At 49.8% G+C, this 14839-nt stretch overlaps 1 protein-coding gene across 6 annotated transcripts in view; it reads left to right on the top strand.

The window, feature by feature from the left end:
- gramd1bb (GRAM domain containing 1Bb) overlaps window positions 1-14839 on the top strand; it is a 106661-nt gene that overhangs the window by 27649 nt on the left and 64173 nt on the right. For 4 of the 6 annotated variants that reach the window (XM_064303383.1, XM_064303378.1, XM_064303380.1 and 1 more), the window contains one exon: window positions 4440-4466. The exons of the other annotated variants lie outside the window; for them this stretch is intronic. In XM_064303383.1, the coding sequence (XP_064159453.1) occupies window positions 4440-4466 (27 nt within the window). The remainder of the gene's footprint in view (window positions 1-4439; window positions 4467-14839) is intronic. 6 annotated transcript variants of the gene reach the window in all.

A 14839-nucleotide genomic window follows, 5' to 3' on the forward strand; every position in this document is an offset into this window, starting at 1 on the left:
TATATTGGTAACCCTAGGTCCCTATAATTGACCAATAAACCTGCAGCAGTTCTGTAGCAGGTGATGATGCTTATGACACTAACCAGTCCGCCATTGCTGATGCAGTGACACATCTTTGTACTCAGCTGCACTGTATGATCTTTGGAACAGGTCGACCCTGACAAAGCTGTACAATTCCTCCCCCGGGCCCCTGGAGGGGGACGCGCCCCGTGGTGCGGAAGAGCGCACATCGGGGTCCGGGATGGCCCTCTCCTAATAAATCAGACCGGACGGTGCCTGGCAGGCGGAGAGGAAGCGCTGCTTAATGAGGGAGGGAGATAGAGAGAGAGATACTGCAGGAGCGATGTGCCCTGACAGTCCAGCCAGCCATCCATCCCGCCCGCGACCGAGCGGACTCGCCGTCCGGATCGGCGGGAGGAACGGCTCTCTGTGTTGGGGGGGAGTCGTATTTCCGCGCTGATCATCGGTGATGGGAGGCGGGGGGTCACCTCGGTAACCCGCGTAGATCTTTTTCCGGAACATAAAGAAGATTCATATGAGCTGCGGTGCTGCCTCCAGGGAAGTGCTGAGGACCCAGAGAATTCCCTTGTGGGGTGGGGGGGGGGGGGGGGGTCGTGGGGGCACAGAGCAGTATGAGAAAACAGTACCGAAGTGTGAGGGAAAAGTCCAGCACTGAGAATAATAAGAGGTGACCTGATAAAGCAGGCGCCTATACTAGTGTCCCTGCAGGAATAAAAATCCACTTTATCTCCTTTTAAATATAATCTATTGATTTGGGTTAGTAGCAGCAATATTTTTGTGTAATTTTAAAACTAACAAGTGATCGCAACATGAAGGAAGGAGAAAGGAAAACTTAAAATTCTCATCTTTCTCTCAATTTCGACCTTTATTGGAATGACAATTATTTTTCATATTGCCAAAGTATACACTAATATTGGTAAAAAGATCAAACTGACAAACAATAAATGATGGTCTAACAGATTCATAGACTATCAGATTCTCTTGATCCCGTTTCTCTCTCTCTCTACATCACAGCACCCACAATGCCTTGATCATGTGACCTCCCTGTACACCTATCTGGACTCTAGTGTAGAGGCTGGAGAATGTCAGGCTCCCGCTGCAGATAAAAGGCAGCCGTTATATTTCCGGTCTGCCTGACCTTTCCCGAGCTCCAGCACTCGTTTTACTCCGCGCTACGCAGAGATGCGCTCGCGATTACACCCCGCCATCATCAAAGCGCGCCTCACCGCGCTCGTGACCAGGCGGCCGAGGAGCGCCATCTCTCTTTATCGCCCTGCTTTAATTATCCACACGTACGGATCCATCCAGAGTGACCACACCAGCCAGCTGCGTGGGTCTGTTTTCACAGGAGTGTCACCAGTCACAACGGATAGCCTGACAGGTGCTAAGAGATTTACGAGCGGTTTGTTACAGCATGGCAGGAATGTGTTTGTTTATTCACATTAACCCAGAATGGACTGTTATTCCTACATTGTATGATGATGTTTTTTCCTCAGACGTTTTCCTGTGAAAGTGACGGCACAGGCTCATCAAAGAGTCGAACAGACTCCTAAATAACCATTGGACTTTAAATATAAAAAATATATATTACTTTGGAAGCACCGAATTTATAACTAGCTGGTAGAATGATTTGCTTTTATTCGTCTGCCATCGTTCCTCTTTTGATTAGAGAAATTTGGATGTGACTGGATGTGAAGTTTCTGTATGTAGTATTTATGCAGAATAGCGTGGTTTTTACAGGCCTGAGTTCACCTCAGGCGCCTCCTGAGCTGAGGCGGTGATGGCGGTGTCGAAAGTGGGATGTTCCTCTTGGCACAGGTGTGCGTTGGCGCCCGGTAATCATCCATCGTCATGAAAGCCAATCGGAGGCCCAGGGAGGAATGAGCGCTGCTGCTGGAGGCCCCTGGGCCCGCAGAGCAGCGTGGGCTTCATTACAGAGTCCCTACGCTGGGTCACAGGCAGATTCAGGCGTGCCTCCTTACACCTGATGTGACTGCTGAAAGGTCATTGAGAAAAGGTTTTTTTTTTTTTTTTTTTTAAACCTGTGTAACTTTAATTGAACTTTGGTTCTGTACCTGAAACTGGAACAGCATTGGAAAATTGGGCTCAACCCCTCGCAAAAACCAGGAAACATTCCTGCAACAAACTTCTACAAAGACACTGTAACAAGGAATTTTGTGAATGGGGTTTGATCACTCCTGTTTCTGAGCATGTGCTGATTCAGTAACATTAGCTGGAAATTTGCCAGCCACTTTAATTTCATGCACCAAGTAATGGTGCAGGAAAAATAATAACTAAAAAAAAATAAACGTTCAGCCATAGACTAGAGCAGAATGACTACTGCAAATGGACCGTTTCCATATTTTTAAGAATAGCTTACTATCGCATTTCACAGAATTGAACCATTTTGAATTTATTATTTTTAAAAATGAATATGGTTATTGGAGTCGAGATATTTGTCTCTGCACAATGAAATAGTCTCCTTAAATTATAGCAGAAAACAAATTACAGTGGACGGGAGCGAGCAGTTCCATTATTGCATTAATATAATTTCTGTCCCTATTAACCCAGAGAGAGAGATCTCCTTTCAGTGATGCACGTTACCACCACCTTCAGATTGTCTTAAAAAGTTGTCATTTGCGGTCGTCTTTGTTAAGCAGAAGCAAGCTGTATTTTGCATAAATATGCATCATTTTGACACTGAAATTTGTGTATATAATTAAATATGCATGACCCAGACAATGACTGGATTGCTATTCCGCTGGTGGTGCAGCGGTGCACACTTTCCACCCACTGAAGGTGGATTGTGAATTGTACATTTTTTTCTGCAACTTGTGACAATCTAACAGTATTTTTGTAGATTGTTCCTCCTCTTTTTCATGTGCATTTTATTTAGAGGTCACATGTCACTAAGACCCTTACCAGAGCGTAGATTGAATCGAATCCCTTTTCCTTTAACTTTGAGGGACTTACTATATTTATATTTTGCAATATATTTCTGGTCATTGAAAGTAGAAAATAGTATTGTGTTGTAAATTTTGGATAAGGCAGACAAGTTTGCAGGCAAAATGTAAAATTTGAATGTGCCCTGACATACATACAGTGCCTCTGAAGGCCCTGACACAATAAAAGCAGAGGTGCCTATTTTTCTTAAAATTGAGTGTTGCATTGATTATGCATGCATATGCCTGAGAGGCGGTGTTTTTTATTTTTTAGATTTTATGTTTTTTTATTAAAAAATGTAAGGAGAAAAAGCTGAACTCAACAGCAGGCTAGTTCATGCCCCAGCTCCATCTGCTCCTCCCTCGTTCTCCTTTTCAGTCACCCCATAAAGGTCAAACTCTGCCTGCAGGAGTAAAGAAGCAATAACAGGTGTTAGATCTGAGCTGTCCTTTTCTCTCATCAGTAGTTTTTTACATCAGTAGTAGATGGAATGTTTGGACTGTTTTTGCCGGGTGGGACCCCTGCAGCCTTGCTGGCTGTGCGGTTTCCGTGGCAGCCATGACGGCAAAGCCTGGGGGGGGCGGGGGTGGTGGGGGGGGGTTTGGGGGGTGAATCAGAATGGGAAATTCACCCCCGCCTGCCGCGACAGAGTCTTTGTGTTCCTGACCCCGAGGGCTTGCCCCCGTCCCCTAAATGGAAATATTATGTTCCTTCACTGCCGCTGTCGAGCGGAAGAGGCACGATGACGTGACCCGAACATCTGTCCCGTGCGCTAACATCTGTCTCTTCTGTCCCGTGTGCTAACATCTGTCTCTTCTGTCCCGTGCGCTAACATCTGTCTCTTCTGTCCCGTGTGCTAACATCTGTCTCTTCTGTCCCGTGCGCTAACATCTGTCTCTTCTGTCCCGTGCGCTAACATCTGTCTCTTCTGTCCCGTGCGCTAACATCTGTCTCTTCTGTCCCGTGCGCTAACATCTGTCTCTTCTGTCCCGTGCGCTAACATCTGTCTCTTCTGTCCCGTGCGCTAACATCTGTCTCTTCTGTCCCGTGCGCTAACATCTGTCTCTTCTGTCCCGTGCGCTAACGTCTGTCTCTTCTGTCCCGTGCGCTAACGTCTGTCTCTTCTGTCCCGTGCGCTAACATCTGTCTCTTCTGTCCCGTGTGCTAACATCTGTCTCCTCTGTCCCGTGCGCTAACGTCTGTCTCCTCTGTCCCGTGCGCTAACGTCTGTCTCTTCTGTCCCGTGCGCTAACGTCTGTCTCTTCTGTCCCGTGCGCTAACGTCTGTCTCTTCTGTCCCGTGCGCTAACGTCTGTCTCTTCTGTCCCGTGCGCTAACGTCTGTCTCTTCTGTCCCGTGCGCTAACATCTGTCTCTTCTGTCCCGTGCGCTGACATCTGTCTCTTCTGTCCCGTGCGCTAACATCTGTCTCTTCTGTCCCGTGCCCTAACATCTGTCTCTTCTGTCCTGTTAACAGGTCTGACAGTGGAGCGGACAAGTTCAGGTAAGAAAGCCTGATTAATTTTCCACAAGACTCTTTGCCCGCTGGGTATCATAGAGAGCCCTGGCAGCACGCCCCCCCCCCCCCCCCCGCCCCGAGCATGTGACGGCCGCTGTGCTTTGTCCCGGCAGAGGTGTCTGAATGCGTTTTACACTTGCCCGCTGAATACAGTTGCAAGTCATGGAATGTCATTGTTTGCATTTATTGGGCAAACAGCGTGGTCCGCTGCCCCAGGCTGAAAACGCGGCTTTGTGATCGGGGAGGGGGTAGCGCTTCGGCTGTCCGACCTGCCGTTCAGTTCGCCTCGTGAACCCCGCGCTCTCCGTCTGCTCGGCTGAGCCGTTCCTCTGATTGCCTTCCACCGCAGAAGTCCCTGTGTGTACAGCTGCTTGAGTCTCTCCTCGATTCCGAGTCTCGACAGGTGAGTGAGATGCCATTAAAGTTTTGGGCCCTGCATGACAGAGGGAAAGAAAAGATTGAGCATTTGAGGGTTTGGCCTCCTGGTCTTGGTTGTCTAACTAGGGGACCATGCTGTGTTGCTGCAGGTCCTGCGTAAGAAGTTATGTCACTGTGTGTGGTGTGAGATGTTGTGTTGCTGTGTGTCTTGTGTAAGATGTGTATTTGTAGGTCTGTACATGCTGTACAGTCGTTGTGTGCATTAGCAACCGTGGGCTGTGTGATATGGGTCCAGGATTTTATCACTATGTGCTATGTGCATTGAGGTGTTTTGAAATACTTATCATGGTGAGTTTTTTTGTGAGCACACCTTGTAGTGATTCTTTCAGTGCTGTGAAGCAAATATTAGCAATTCTGTTTCTGCATATTTGTGGTGTCGTCAAATTTTTGGCGCATGAGGTCAGAACAAACCTCACTTTGAAAAGTTTAAAAACTTTTTCATTTTTAAAAAAATTATTTAAACTGTGAGTTCACTTCTGATCCCATTCAGAAAAAAAAAATTATGAGAGCAAAAATATAAATACAACTCCTGAAGTACAAAGCAGCATTTAACTAAAAAGAAAGTCTGATCTGGATCTCATGTGCCAAACTGTTTGTACTTGACAGACCAGACTTCCTTTGTAGTAGTATTTTGACTCGGGGCGGATTGGTTGGGACTACACTGATCACAGCGCTGCTTTTGTGTTTAATCAGCCTTCCAGCTGGGTTTGTCACCCACAGTATTTTCACTCTGCGTTTAGCTTACAATGTGTTTCTATGTAATAAAAGCAAATGTCTGAATCCAACGCTGTTCACCTAGTCCTACTCTCATGCATTGATCATTCTCAATTTTATCTATTGGGTGTGGTTCATTTAAAATGTTGATTTGACTGTTTCTTCTGTTGTTTATTAATTGCATTCTGATATAAAGCAGTAAAACTCTAGCTGCTCCAGCAGTGAGGCCATGGGTGACCAGCCAGTCACGTTTGAGTGTCGAGTCACCCTATTGTCTGCTACGTTTTGTTAGCGCTGTGACGCGGCATTGGCTGGTGTCCTGCTGCATCATAATCAGGTTTTGTGAAACCCCTGGTGGAGTTAGCCTGGTGGAATGGACGGGGGGGTGTGTGGATGGGCTGAGGAGGGTGGACGGGCCAGGGGGGGTGTGTGGACAGGTTGAGGGGGGTGGACGGGCCAGGGGGTTGTGGACAGGCTGAGGGGGGGTGGACGGGCCAGGGGTGGTTGTGGACAGGTTGAGGGGGGTGGACGGGCCAGGGGGTGTGTGGGCGAGGGGCTTTAACGGAAGTGAGCGGGTTCTGGGTGTCGGAGCGCGTCTGCCGTGCGTCACCTCTGAAAAGGGCAGTGGCGTGACTCACCCTCATGCGTGGGATGGAGCCTCCGGCCAGCAGGCTGCTGGCGTCCACGTTTGGGCCAAAGGGCTTGCACACAGGAACCCGGGACCCCCCCCCGCTGTGTGGGACCGCTGCCCCCCACCCCCTCAACTGATGAAATGCAGTATGCTTTATTGGCATGACGTACGTGAAAAATGCCAAAATGTAACATCTGAGTGGCTTTATGAGCTTTATCTAACTGTTGTGAAATAATGAACCACCAGGGCAGTAAAACCAGATTCATTTGTGGATAAATAAATATTTTGTCTGTACGGTTTTACTTGCAATGTCAGGCTCTTTGTCTGCATAAGAATATTTTTTTCCCTGAAAATAAATTTACGAACTGAGCTTGTGAGAAAAAGTATGCAAGAAAAATAACACTCATTTACTTGCGAGTCAAAGTTAAAGACAAATTTTGATGGAACACAGTCCAGTTTGTTTGTATGAAGTAGCCTACCTTCTTACTGTGCTGTACTGCAGTGTAACAGAGAGTTACTGGGGGGTGACTCTCCTCCCTCTCTTCTCCCTCTCTTACACAGAGTGAGGGCTGATCTCCATGAATTATTAACTTCGGGACCCCGTGAAGTAGCTGCCATTTTCTCTGCCTGTGCGCAGGGGCCTCTTAGCGCTCAGTGCTGACGGACGACCCGCCCCCGCCCTGGCGGTGCGCGTGCGGCAGAGACCGCTGTACATAATAGAATCACAAAGCCGCTGCGCTGCAGCTTCAAAGTGCTGTTTTAGCATCCGTGTCCTTTATTGCTTTCCAGCCTGTGTCTGTTTGCATGGACCTGTCAGCTCTGAGAAGCATTTTGTTTATTGTATGTGCTGGAGGAAAGAACTTATTTTAAAATTATACTTACTGGGAATTCATGAAAAAACATTTATGTTGGAAACATTTAACTTAATGATGGAATTCATCTGGTACTACTTGCATTTTATAATATGAACTTGGGGGGTGGGGGGAGACATTTTGTGTCTAACCATGATATGATGGATGCATGAAAGCTATGTCTGTGACAGGGCAGTCTTATTGGCCATCTGAAAACCCAGAGCAGATACATGATATGGTCCTGATGACATCACGTCATCTGAAGCCAGGGAAAAGTGTCCCAGCATGCAGCTCACCATTTCCCATAATGCTGACCTGGTTTAAATGTTATATCCGTGTTGTAATGAATAAATCATTGTGGCGTGCCTCAGTGTAAGCCTTATGGGTAGGTACCGGGCAGGTTATAGGCTTGTCTGTTTATGTTAGGCTCATGAGCAGTTTGCAGTCAGCATCTAGGCGTGTCCATTATTGATAACCTTATGGGAAAAGTATAAGCACAATATGTCAGCCTCGTTGGCAGTCTGCCACCTAAGTAGTTGGTGGTATATGGGTGTGTTCATCATGCTTAATTGTCCATTGGCAAAACCTGAGAGGAGCGCTTCATCAGTTCAGATATGGGTGGTTGCATTTGCTCTTTCAGAAATTGGCACAATGGTGCCTTCGATGGTAAGATTGTGAGGTGTGTCAAGGTATTGGTAGCGCCTTAATGTGGGGTTCGACATCATATCTTGGGTAATCTCACCGTTCCTGCAATATGTAATATTGGTAATGCTGTTTGGGGATGGGACCCTGGCAGCAGATACAGGGGGTTTATCTGCGGTCTCTCCCCGCCATCCTTTCCGGAAGGATCCTCAGAGGCTGAATTCTGAGATCATTGATCTGTGGTCTGGCACCGTGTCTGGAAAGCTCTGCGTTTCCTTTGCTCTGAAAGTCAGCAGAACCTGATCCCGTCCGGCCCCCGCCCCCGCCCCCGCCCCCGCCCCCCGCCCCCGGCTCGGACCCGGGGGAAATGAGCGCTCTGCATAATGGGGATTCAGTGAAAGTGCCCTGATCTCTCGCGTGATGTGAATTAGAGTCAGGTGAACTGACTGAATTAACCGCGCATCCCTTGTGCACTGCGTGTCTTGAGAACTTCATTGAGTGATAATCCTGTGCTTAGTTTGGGACCTACTGTACCCTGTGTGTGTGTGTGTGTGTGTGCGCGTATGAGTGCGTGTGTGTAAAATTATTGGGGGCTGCTGGGAGGTTGGAGTGCAGGTAAGAAAATGCTGATTCTCCTTAACGGCAAAGTCCTGCTGGCTCCAGAGATAAACAAGAACAGTAGATACAGGCAGCTATTCCCAACACACACACACACACACACACACACACACGTACATTCATACACACGTACACGAACACACACGTACATGAATATGCACACACACGCATACATTCATACACACGCACACACACTCATACGTACGTGAATACACACGCATACATTCATACAGACGTACACACACACACACAGTGGGAGAGAGGCTGTGAGGGAGAGCGAGAGAGAGAAAGGTTTAGAGTGAGGCGGGGAAGGAGAGTGCAAGGGAAGAAGCAGGATACAGTGAAGCTGCTAAGCACCGAAGGATGCCACCGCCCCCACCCACCGCGTCCAAACCAGCCAATCACAGGGCTCGTAGCATCGCGGCTTCCCCCCTCCTCAACCTGAGCCAAGGGGTACGGAGGGGCGGGAGTCTGCCCACACCTCTCTCGATCTGCAAACTTTACTCCCGAGACAGAAGCGCCAGCGAGGCCTCCTTCCTCTCCCCGTGAGCAACGAGAGCAGCGACACTTTGGAGGTGAAACTCCCCGTGGTCACGGACTTCAGCAGGGGGGGCGAGGTGCTGTGCCCTGCTGCTCTTTGCGGTGCTCGACGTTTACATCGGAGGCAGCAGACTCTCGAGTCCGTCAGAGCGTTTGCTTAATTCTCAGCGTGCCGCTTGGATCACCGGAGCTCTGGCAGCGGCCAGTGATTTGCAAAATGTATTTATTTATTCGTCTATTTTGTTTGCGTGTGTTCGCGGGCACCTCTCTGTGAAGCGTCCAGTCCTCGGACATTCCAGGTGAAACTGTGGGACGGGTGCCTGGATCTGAGTCACAGGCTGACGGGTTTGAGTGCCGCGATCGCTGCTCGGGCTCGGCGGGGAGGCGATGCGCGCGTGCGGCCCGGGACGCCAGCACAGCGGAGGCGCGGCGGAGCCTCGCGGCCGCACCCTGAGCCAATCGCTCGGCCCCGCCGCGCGTTGAGCCGCCAACACCGGAGTAAGACTGAGGAGTTCTGCAAGCGGGTCGTCCGGCGACACTCTGCCCCGTACAGCGAGACCCAAACTCAGGAGGAGAGGGATCGCGCTTTTCCCCTGCCAGGCACTCTCTCTTTCCCTCTGTCTTCCTCCTTTCCCTCTCTCCCTCTTGCTTTCCCTCTCACTTTCCTCTCGCCTTCTGTTTCTCTTTCCCTCAATCTCTCTCTCACCCCCCCCCCCCCCCACCCCTTGCTCGTTCTTTGCTGCTCTCTGCTTCCTGGATCTGGTGTGGGACGGACGGCGGCTGTGGGACTTAGCAGGACAGAAGCGGGAGGCACTCGGGACAGGACTCGGTGGGATTTGGGACGGGAGCAGGTGGAATTTGGGCAGGGGCGGGAATGAACCCGGTGAGCCGCTGGACCCTGCTTCTGCGCTGGCCATGAGAGGCGGGACGGTGGGCAGGATGGTGTCCGACTGTTCACCATGCACAAACACAAGGTCGGGCTCTCTCTGTTTCTCTCTCCTTCTCTCTTAGTCTCTTTCTCTCTCTCCGTCTCTGTCTATCTCTCTCTCCCTGTCTGTCTGTCCCTATCTCTCTCTTTGTCTCTGTCTATCTCTCTCTCCCTGTCTGTCTGTCCCTATCTCTCTGTTTCTCTCTCCCATCTTTTTTTCCTGTCTCTCTTCATTGTTCTGTATATCTCCCCTGCTTGCTGCCTGTTCCCTGAACTTGAATTTAGCCTGGTACCACTGTCAGTTCCTCAATCTGATTCTTTTAGGATGAATTTTCTGTATTGAGCAGTGTTTTATAGGCGTTGCTCTGGGAAAGGTAGCACGTTAAAACTTTAGTCTTTGGCATCAGGTGTGTTCCCATATGTCCCTCTGGAGCCGTGGGCGGGTCCTGGCCTTTTGTTTTCACCGAGGTGCGGACGAACCCATCTGCGCTTAATATTTCAGGAAGTGCTGCTCGCTGGGCTTTTGAAGGGCTAGTGATGCTGAAGATGAGTCATCAGCTTTCAGGCTACCTTGTTTAGCTCACCATGGCCGTCGCTCACTAGAGCACCTAGAGCGGGAGTGTTAATCTCCGGTCCTGGAGGGCCGCAGTTGTTGCTGGTTTTCTGTGAGTTTCTGCACGAGTGATTGCTGCAAGTCATCGATTGGCCAAATAGACCACACACCTTGTTGACTGGCTGCTTATTGAAAGACAACCTGCAGACACCGAGGCCCTCCAGGACTGGCGTATCACTGCCCTGGCCTAGACGCAAATAATTAAAAAATTATCCGGAATCTATCGCTGAAAAGCCACTTCACCAAACTGGAGTCTATTGGTCCTGCTGTGCCATGATTGGTCCTCCCTGTGGGCCAGAGATCCTTGATTGGCTGCAGGCACATGGCACCATGTCAGCTCTCTGCGGGCTGATCTATGGCCCCGGCCCTCTGATAACCACAGAACCCCGAAGCACTTCAGGCACTACCCCGTGATTGATGCCAGGACAGGTCATGTTCTATTAGTCTCGGTAAACTACTCAGCCTTTGTGTGTTTTCTAATTATTGTGAGTTACAGTCACTCAGATTGGCCTAAGCAGAGGCTAGCCACAGCTTAAATTCACCCCTCAGGAAATGGAGGGACATGGTGCAGAACTGTTGGCTGTGGAGTAAGAGAGGGAGATGGAGAATGAAGCTGGTGAATATTTGTAGTTGTTGTTCACTGATGCAGGTGTGATACGGTGAGCCAATCAACCTGTTCTCATTGCATTGCACAGCGTAAGTAAGAGCACTGCAATGAGGTGGGGGAGCGGGCACAAGGTGCCGGACCAAGGCTGGGCGCTCACCTCCTTTAAGTTTAGAGCCACTTCCCTGTTTTTAATTGGTACTGAATTATATATATGTATATATATTTTTTTATTTTTTTATTTTGCCTTTATTTAACCTTCAAGGTCAACTGAGAACTGGATTCCCTTTCACTGTGAACACCTGGGGAGTCAAAGTGGGTAGGACATTAGATGCAGGGGGCAAGGGGGCATGGTGAGGGGGTCAGATCTAGTGGACCGCAGGCACAGGGGAACTGGAATGGGAAGTATGGCGCTGGGCAGTGGGTGCCTAATTAGGACTCTTCCTTTATTTCAGCTGGCAGTCTGGACCACAGTTAAAGGCTTCCTTCTCAAATCCCTCCCGGCCCCCAGCCTCGTTCGGCACTTCCTGTTTTCACCCCACTTCTCTCTGCATTCGGATATAGCGCCGTGGTCACCTCCGGCCGTCCGGGCGGGGCACAGTGTGGAGTGGGGCGTGTGGTGGATCATTAGCGATAGCGCGCCGTAGGCCCCCTCAGGAGGTATGGAAGTATCGGCTCACGCCGGGTCCGTCTGTCCGGGGGAGGGGATGGGGGCCAGAAGCGTTCGGCGATCCGTTTTCCCCCGTATGTGTCACCCCCCCCGCCCCTCGCTTAGGGGAGAAGAGTGGAACAGGTGCCAACCCTGCCCCATCCCTGCCAAACATCCAACAGGCAGTGCCCATTGGTTCACACCCTGTCATGTGACCAGGGACTCCTCATCCTCACTCTATGTAAATTTAAGCACAGTGTAGAGCTGAGGCAGTAGGTCAGAGCCATTAATCAACTGTGGGGAAAGGAGAGTGGAGATCATAAATAATATGAAAGTGGGGGGGGTGGGGTGGCGCAGCGCTGGAGGGAAATCAGCGGGTGAGGGGAAGAAAAAGGGAGAGGGAGGGACAAACAAGAGAGTGAAATGGAAAAAGAGTTGAAGAGTTGCAGATTGGAGAAATTCTCCCCTTCTTTAATGAGCCTGGAGCAGTGGATAACAGTGTCGTGGACCATCACGGCAAAATAATGCTGTGTAGGGTACATGGCACCCTGCACTGTAGTGTATAGTGTAAGTACACTATGCCACGTGTATAATGATGCTGTATAGCATAAACACACTATTTGCATAATGACGGTGTATTATGTAAGTAAACTATACCACTGCTACTGAGTGTGTGTTGAAGTGCCACAGGCAAGCAGTTGTCCCAAGCTGGCTGTAATCTCACACTGAGTTTCATCGAGACATGGCACCTGCAGGCCACCGTAGTTAGACTCACAGACCTTTCCAGGAACATTACCTGCCTGTCTGCAACCGGAAGAGTCATTACCACTCCAATAAAGCCGCACAACTGTGTTACGGTCATAAGAGAGCCCTCGTGTCTGCTCTTACCATTAACCAATTTAATATAAACTCCTGCGCCGTGATTTTAACCATGTGATCAACATGAGCGAATGGCGGCTTGCGCACCTTCCTCTGCTGAATAACAACATTAGTTCATCTCAGGTTTCCACATGCCTGCATTTACGTGATACATTGACACCTTCTCATCCAAATAACTACAAGGTTTTCATTTAAAAATGTCATGTTTTTTCTTCAGTCAACAGCATACAGTGTATGCTCAGTATACCATGTAGGAATACGGTCTTCAGATGGAAGAAATGCCAAGTGAGACTCTTTTAAACCACCAGCTGGTGAGATGCGGGGCAGGGTGTAGGGCGGCGGACTCTAGGAATCCCCGCCCCCTCAGTCTGATCCCTGGCCATGCCGCTTCCTGCGCTGTGATCCGTTCTGTCTCTCACCCCCTGTGCTTCGCTGCAGTGAGTTTATAAGTTACCGTCTCCACGGTTCCCCCTGCCCTGTCTCTTCTGTTATTTTTTATTGGCTGATTTGCCCTGGCCTCACAAATCAGGACTGCAGTCTGTACTCCCTGCATGCTGGACCTAACCTGCCCAACTACCCTGCCCCGCTACCCTGTCCCCCTATCCTGCCTCGCTGCTCTGCCCCCCTCCCTGGACTCCTATCCTACCCACTACCCTACCCTGCTACCCTGTCCCCCTACACTGCTCCCCTACCCTGCCCAGCTACCCTGCCTCGCTCCCCTGCCCAGCTACCCTATCCCCCTAATCTGCCCCGCTATTGTGTCCCCCTACCCTGTCCCACTGTCCTGCTACACGCTACAATGCTACCCTGCCCCGCCCCTCAGGTCTGCAGGAACCTCTCTATCGATTCCTGCTCATCAGCCAGGCGGCGGGATGCATAATGCATGGGGACAGGAAGTGCTTGAGCTGGAGGTCACCCCCCCCACCGGGACAATGGCTCTGGCTCTCCCCTGCCTGTGGAGTGGGAGGGGGGCATCGATCAGGCCTGCAGGACTGACTCCGGAGCACAGCTGAGGGCTGGAGAGTGTTTTATTCATGGGAACCTCTGACTGAATGAGTCACGGCGGTCTGGCAGAGGGGTGTTGGCGAGCCCCATTAGAGCCTCTTTAATGGGAGTCTGAGGAGGCTCTGAGAGCCATTGTGTGTGTCTGAACCAGAGGAGGCCTTTGTGTCTGCCTTGCACAGCACGCATGAAGCCAGCTCCTCTCTCCTGATTTATGGTGGAGCACGCTCAGTGCAGTGGTCTGTGGAGTGACTGTGGAGGGGAGATATGGGCGCCCCCTGGTGGTTCAATCAGGTTGATGACTGAAAGGCATACCATGCATGCACATACACATACAATACACACACATACGCACTCACACTTACACATGCACGAACACAGACACACACATATGCACACTCATGCACATACACAATTGCAAACACACATACTAATTTACATACTGTATACATACACAAACTCAAACACTCACACTTAATCACATATACACAAACGTACACACTCATACATGAACATGTATGAACACACACTCATACACATACAAATATACCTGCACATACATAAACACACACACTCATTCACGTGTGCACTCATGCACATGCACAAACGCATTCCCACAAACAGCTACACATTCAGTACTGGCTCTCACACACACACACTCGCACACACACACACCAGCAGAGTAGGGGTGAGGCCACTGGCTGTGAGGGAGGAGCTTTCAGCATTTCCTCTCCACCCACAGAGTGAGCACCCCCACTCCCCCCTCCACGCACAGAGATGGAACTGCAGCCAGCCTATGGCAGCATTTAATGTGTAACTGCAATGCAGCTGGACAGGCCGGTCATCATGAACCCATAAGGCTCAACGCTGCAGCTGCTGCGGGCTGAACCCTACGCTTCTCACGCAGTAAATGCGTAATTGGAGCTGACGCTAGAACACGCACCTCTGTAGAGCCCTCATACGTGTACACGCTGCCTCAGCTGGAAACGTAATTACTGACACAGGGTTGATGACACGTACTGGGTCAGTTCAATTTCAGTTGGGAAAATTAAATTGAAATTCAGTTTCGTCATGTCCTATGGGGATTCTTCAGTTCCGCAATTGAATTTTGGTTAATTTGCTGAATTTGAATGGAATTAACCTCTACCTTGCGGTGATGCTGCTGGTGCTCTATGTTGGTCAATCAATCAGTCAATCAAATTTTATTTTCTGCATAGAATGTGATATTAACTGACTTTTGCTTTTTGGT

This window comes from Anguilla rostrata, chromosome 12 (genome assembly GCF_018555375.3).
Source record: "Anguilla rostrata isolate EN2019 chromosome 12, ASM1855537v3, whole genome shotgun sequence".
Lineage (NCBI taxonomy): Eukaryota > Metazoa > Chordata > Actinopteri > Anguilliformes > Anguillidae > Anguilla > Anguilla rostrata.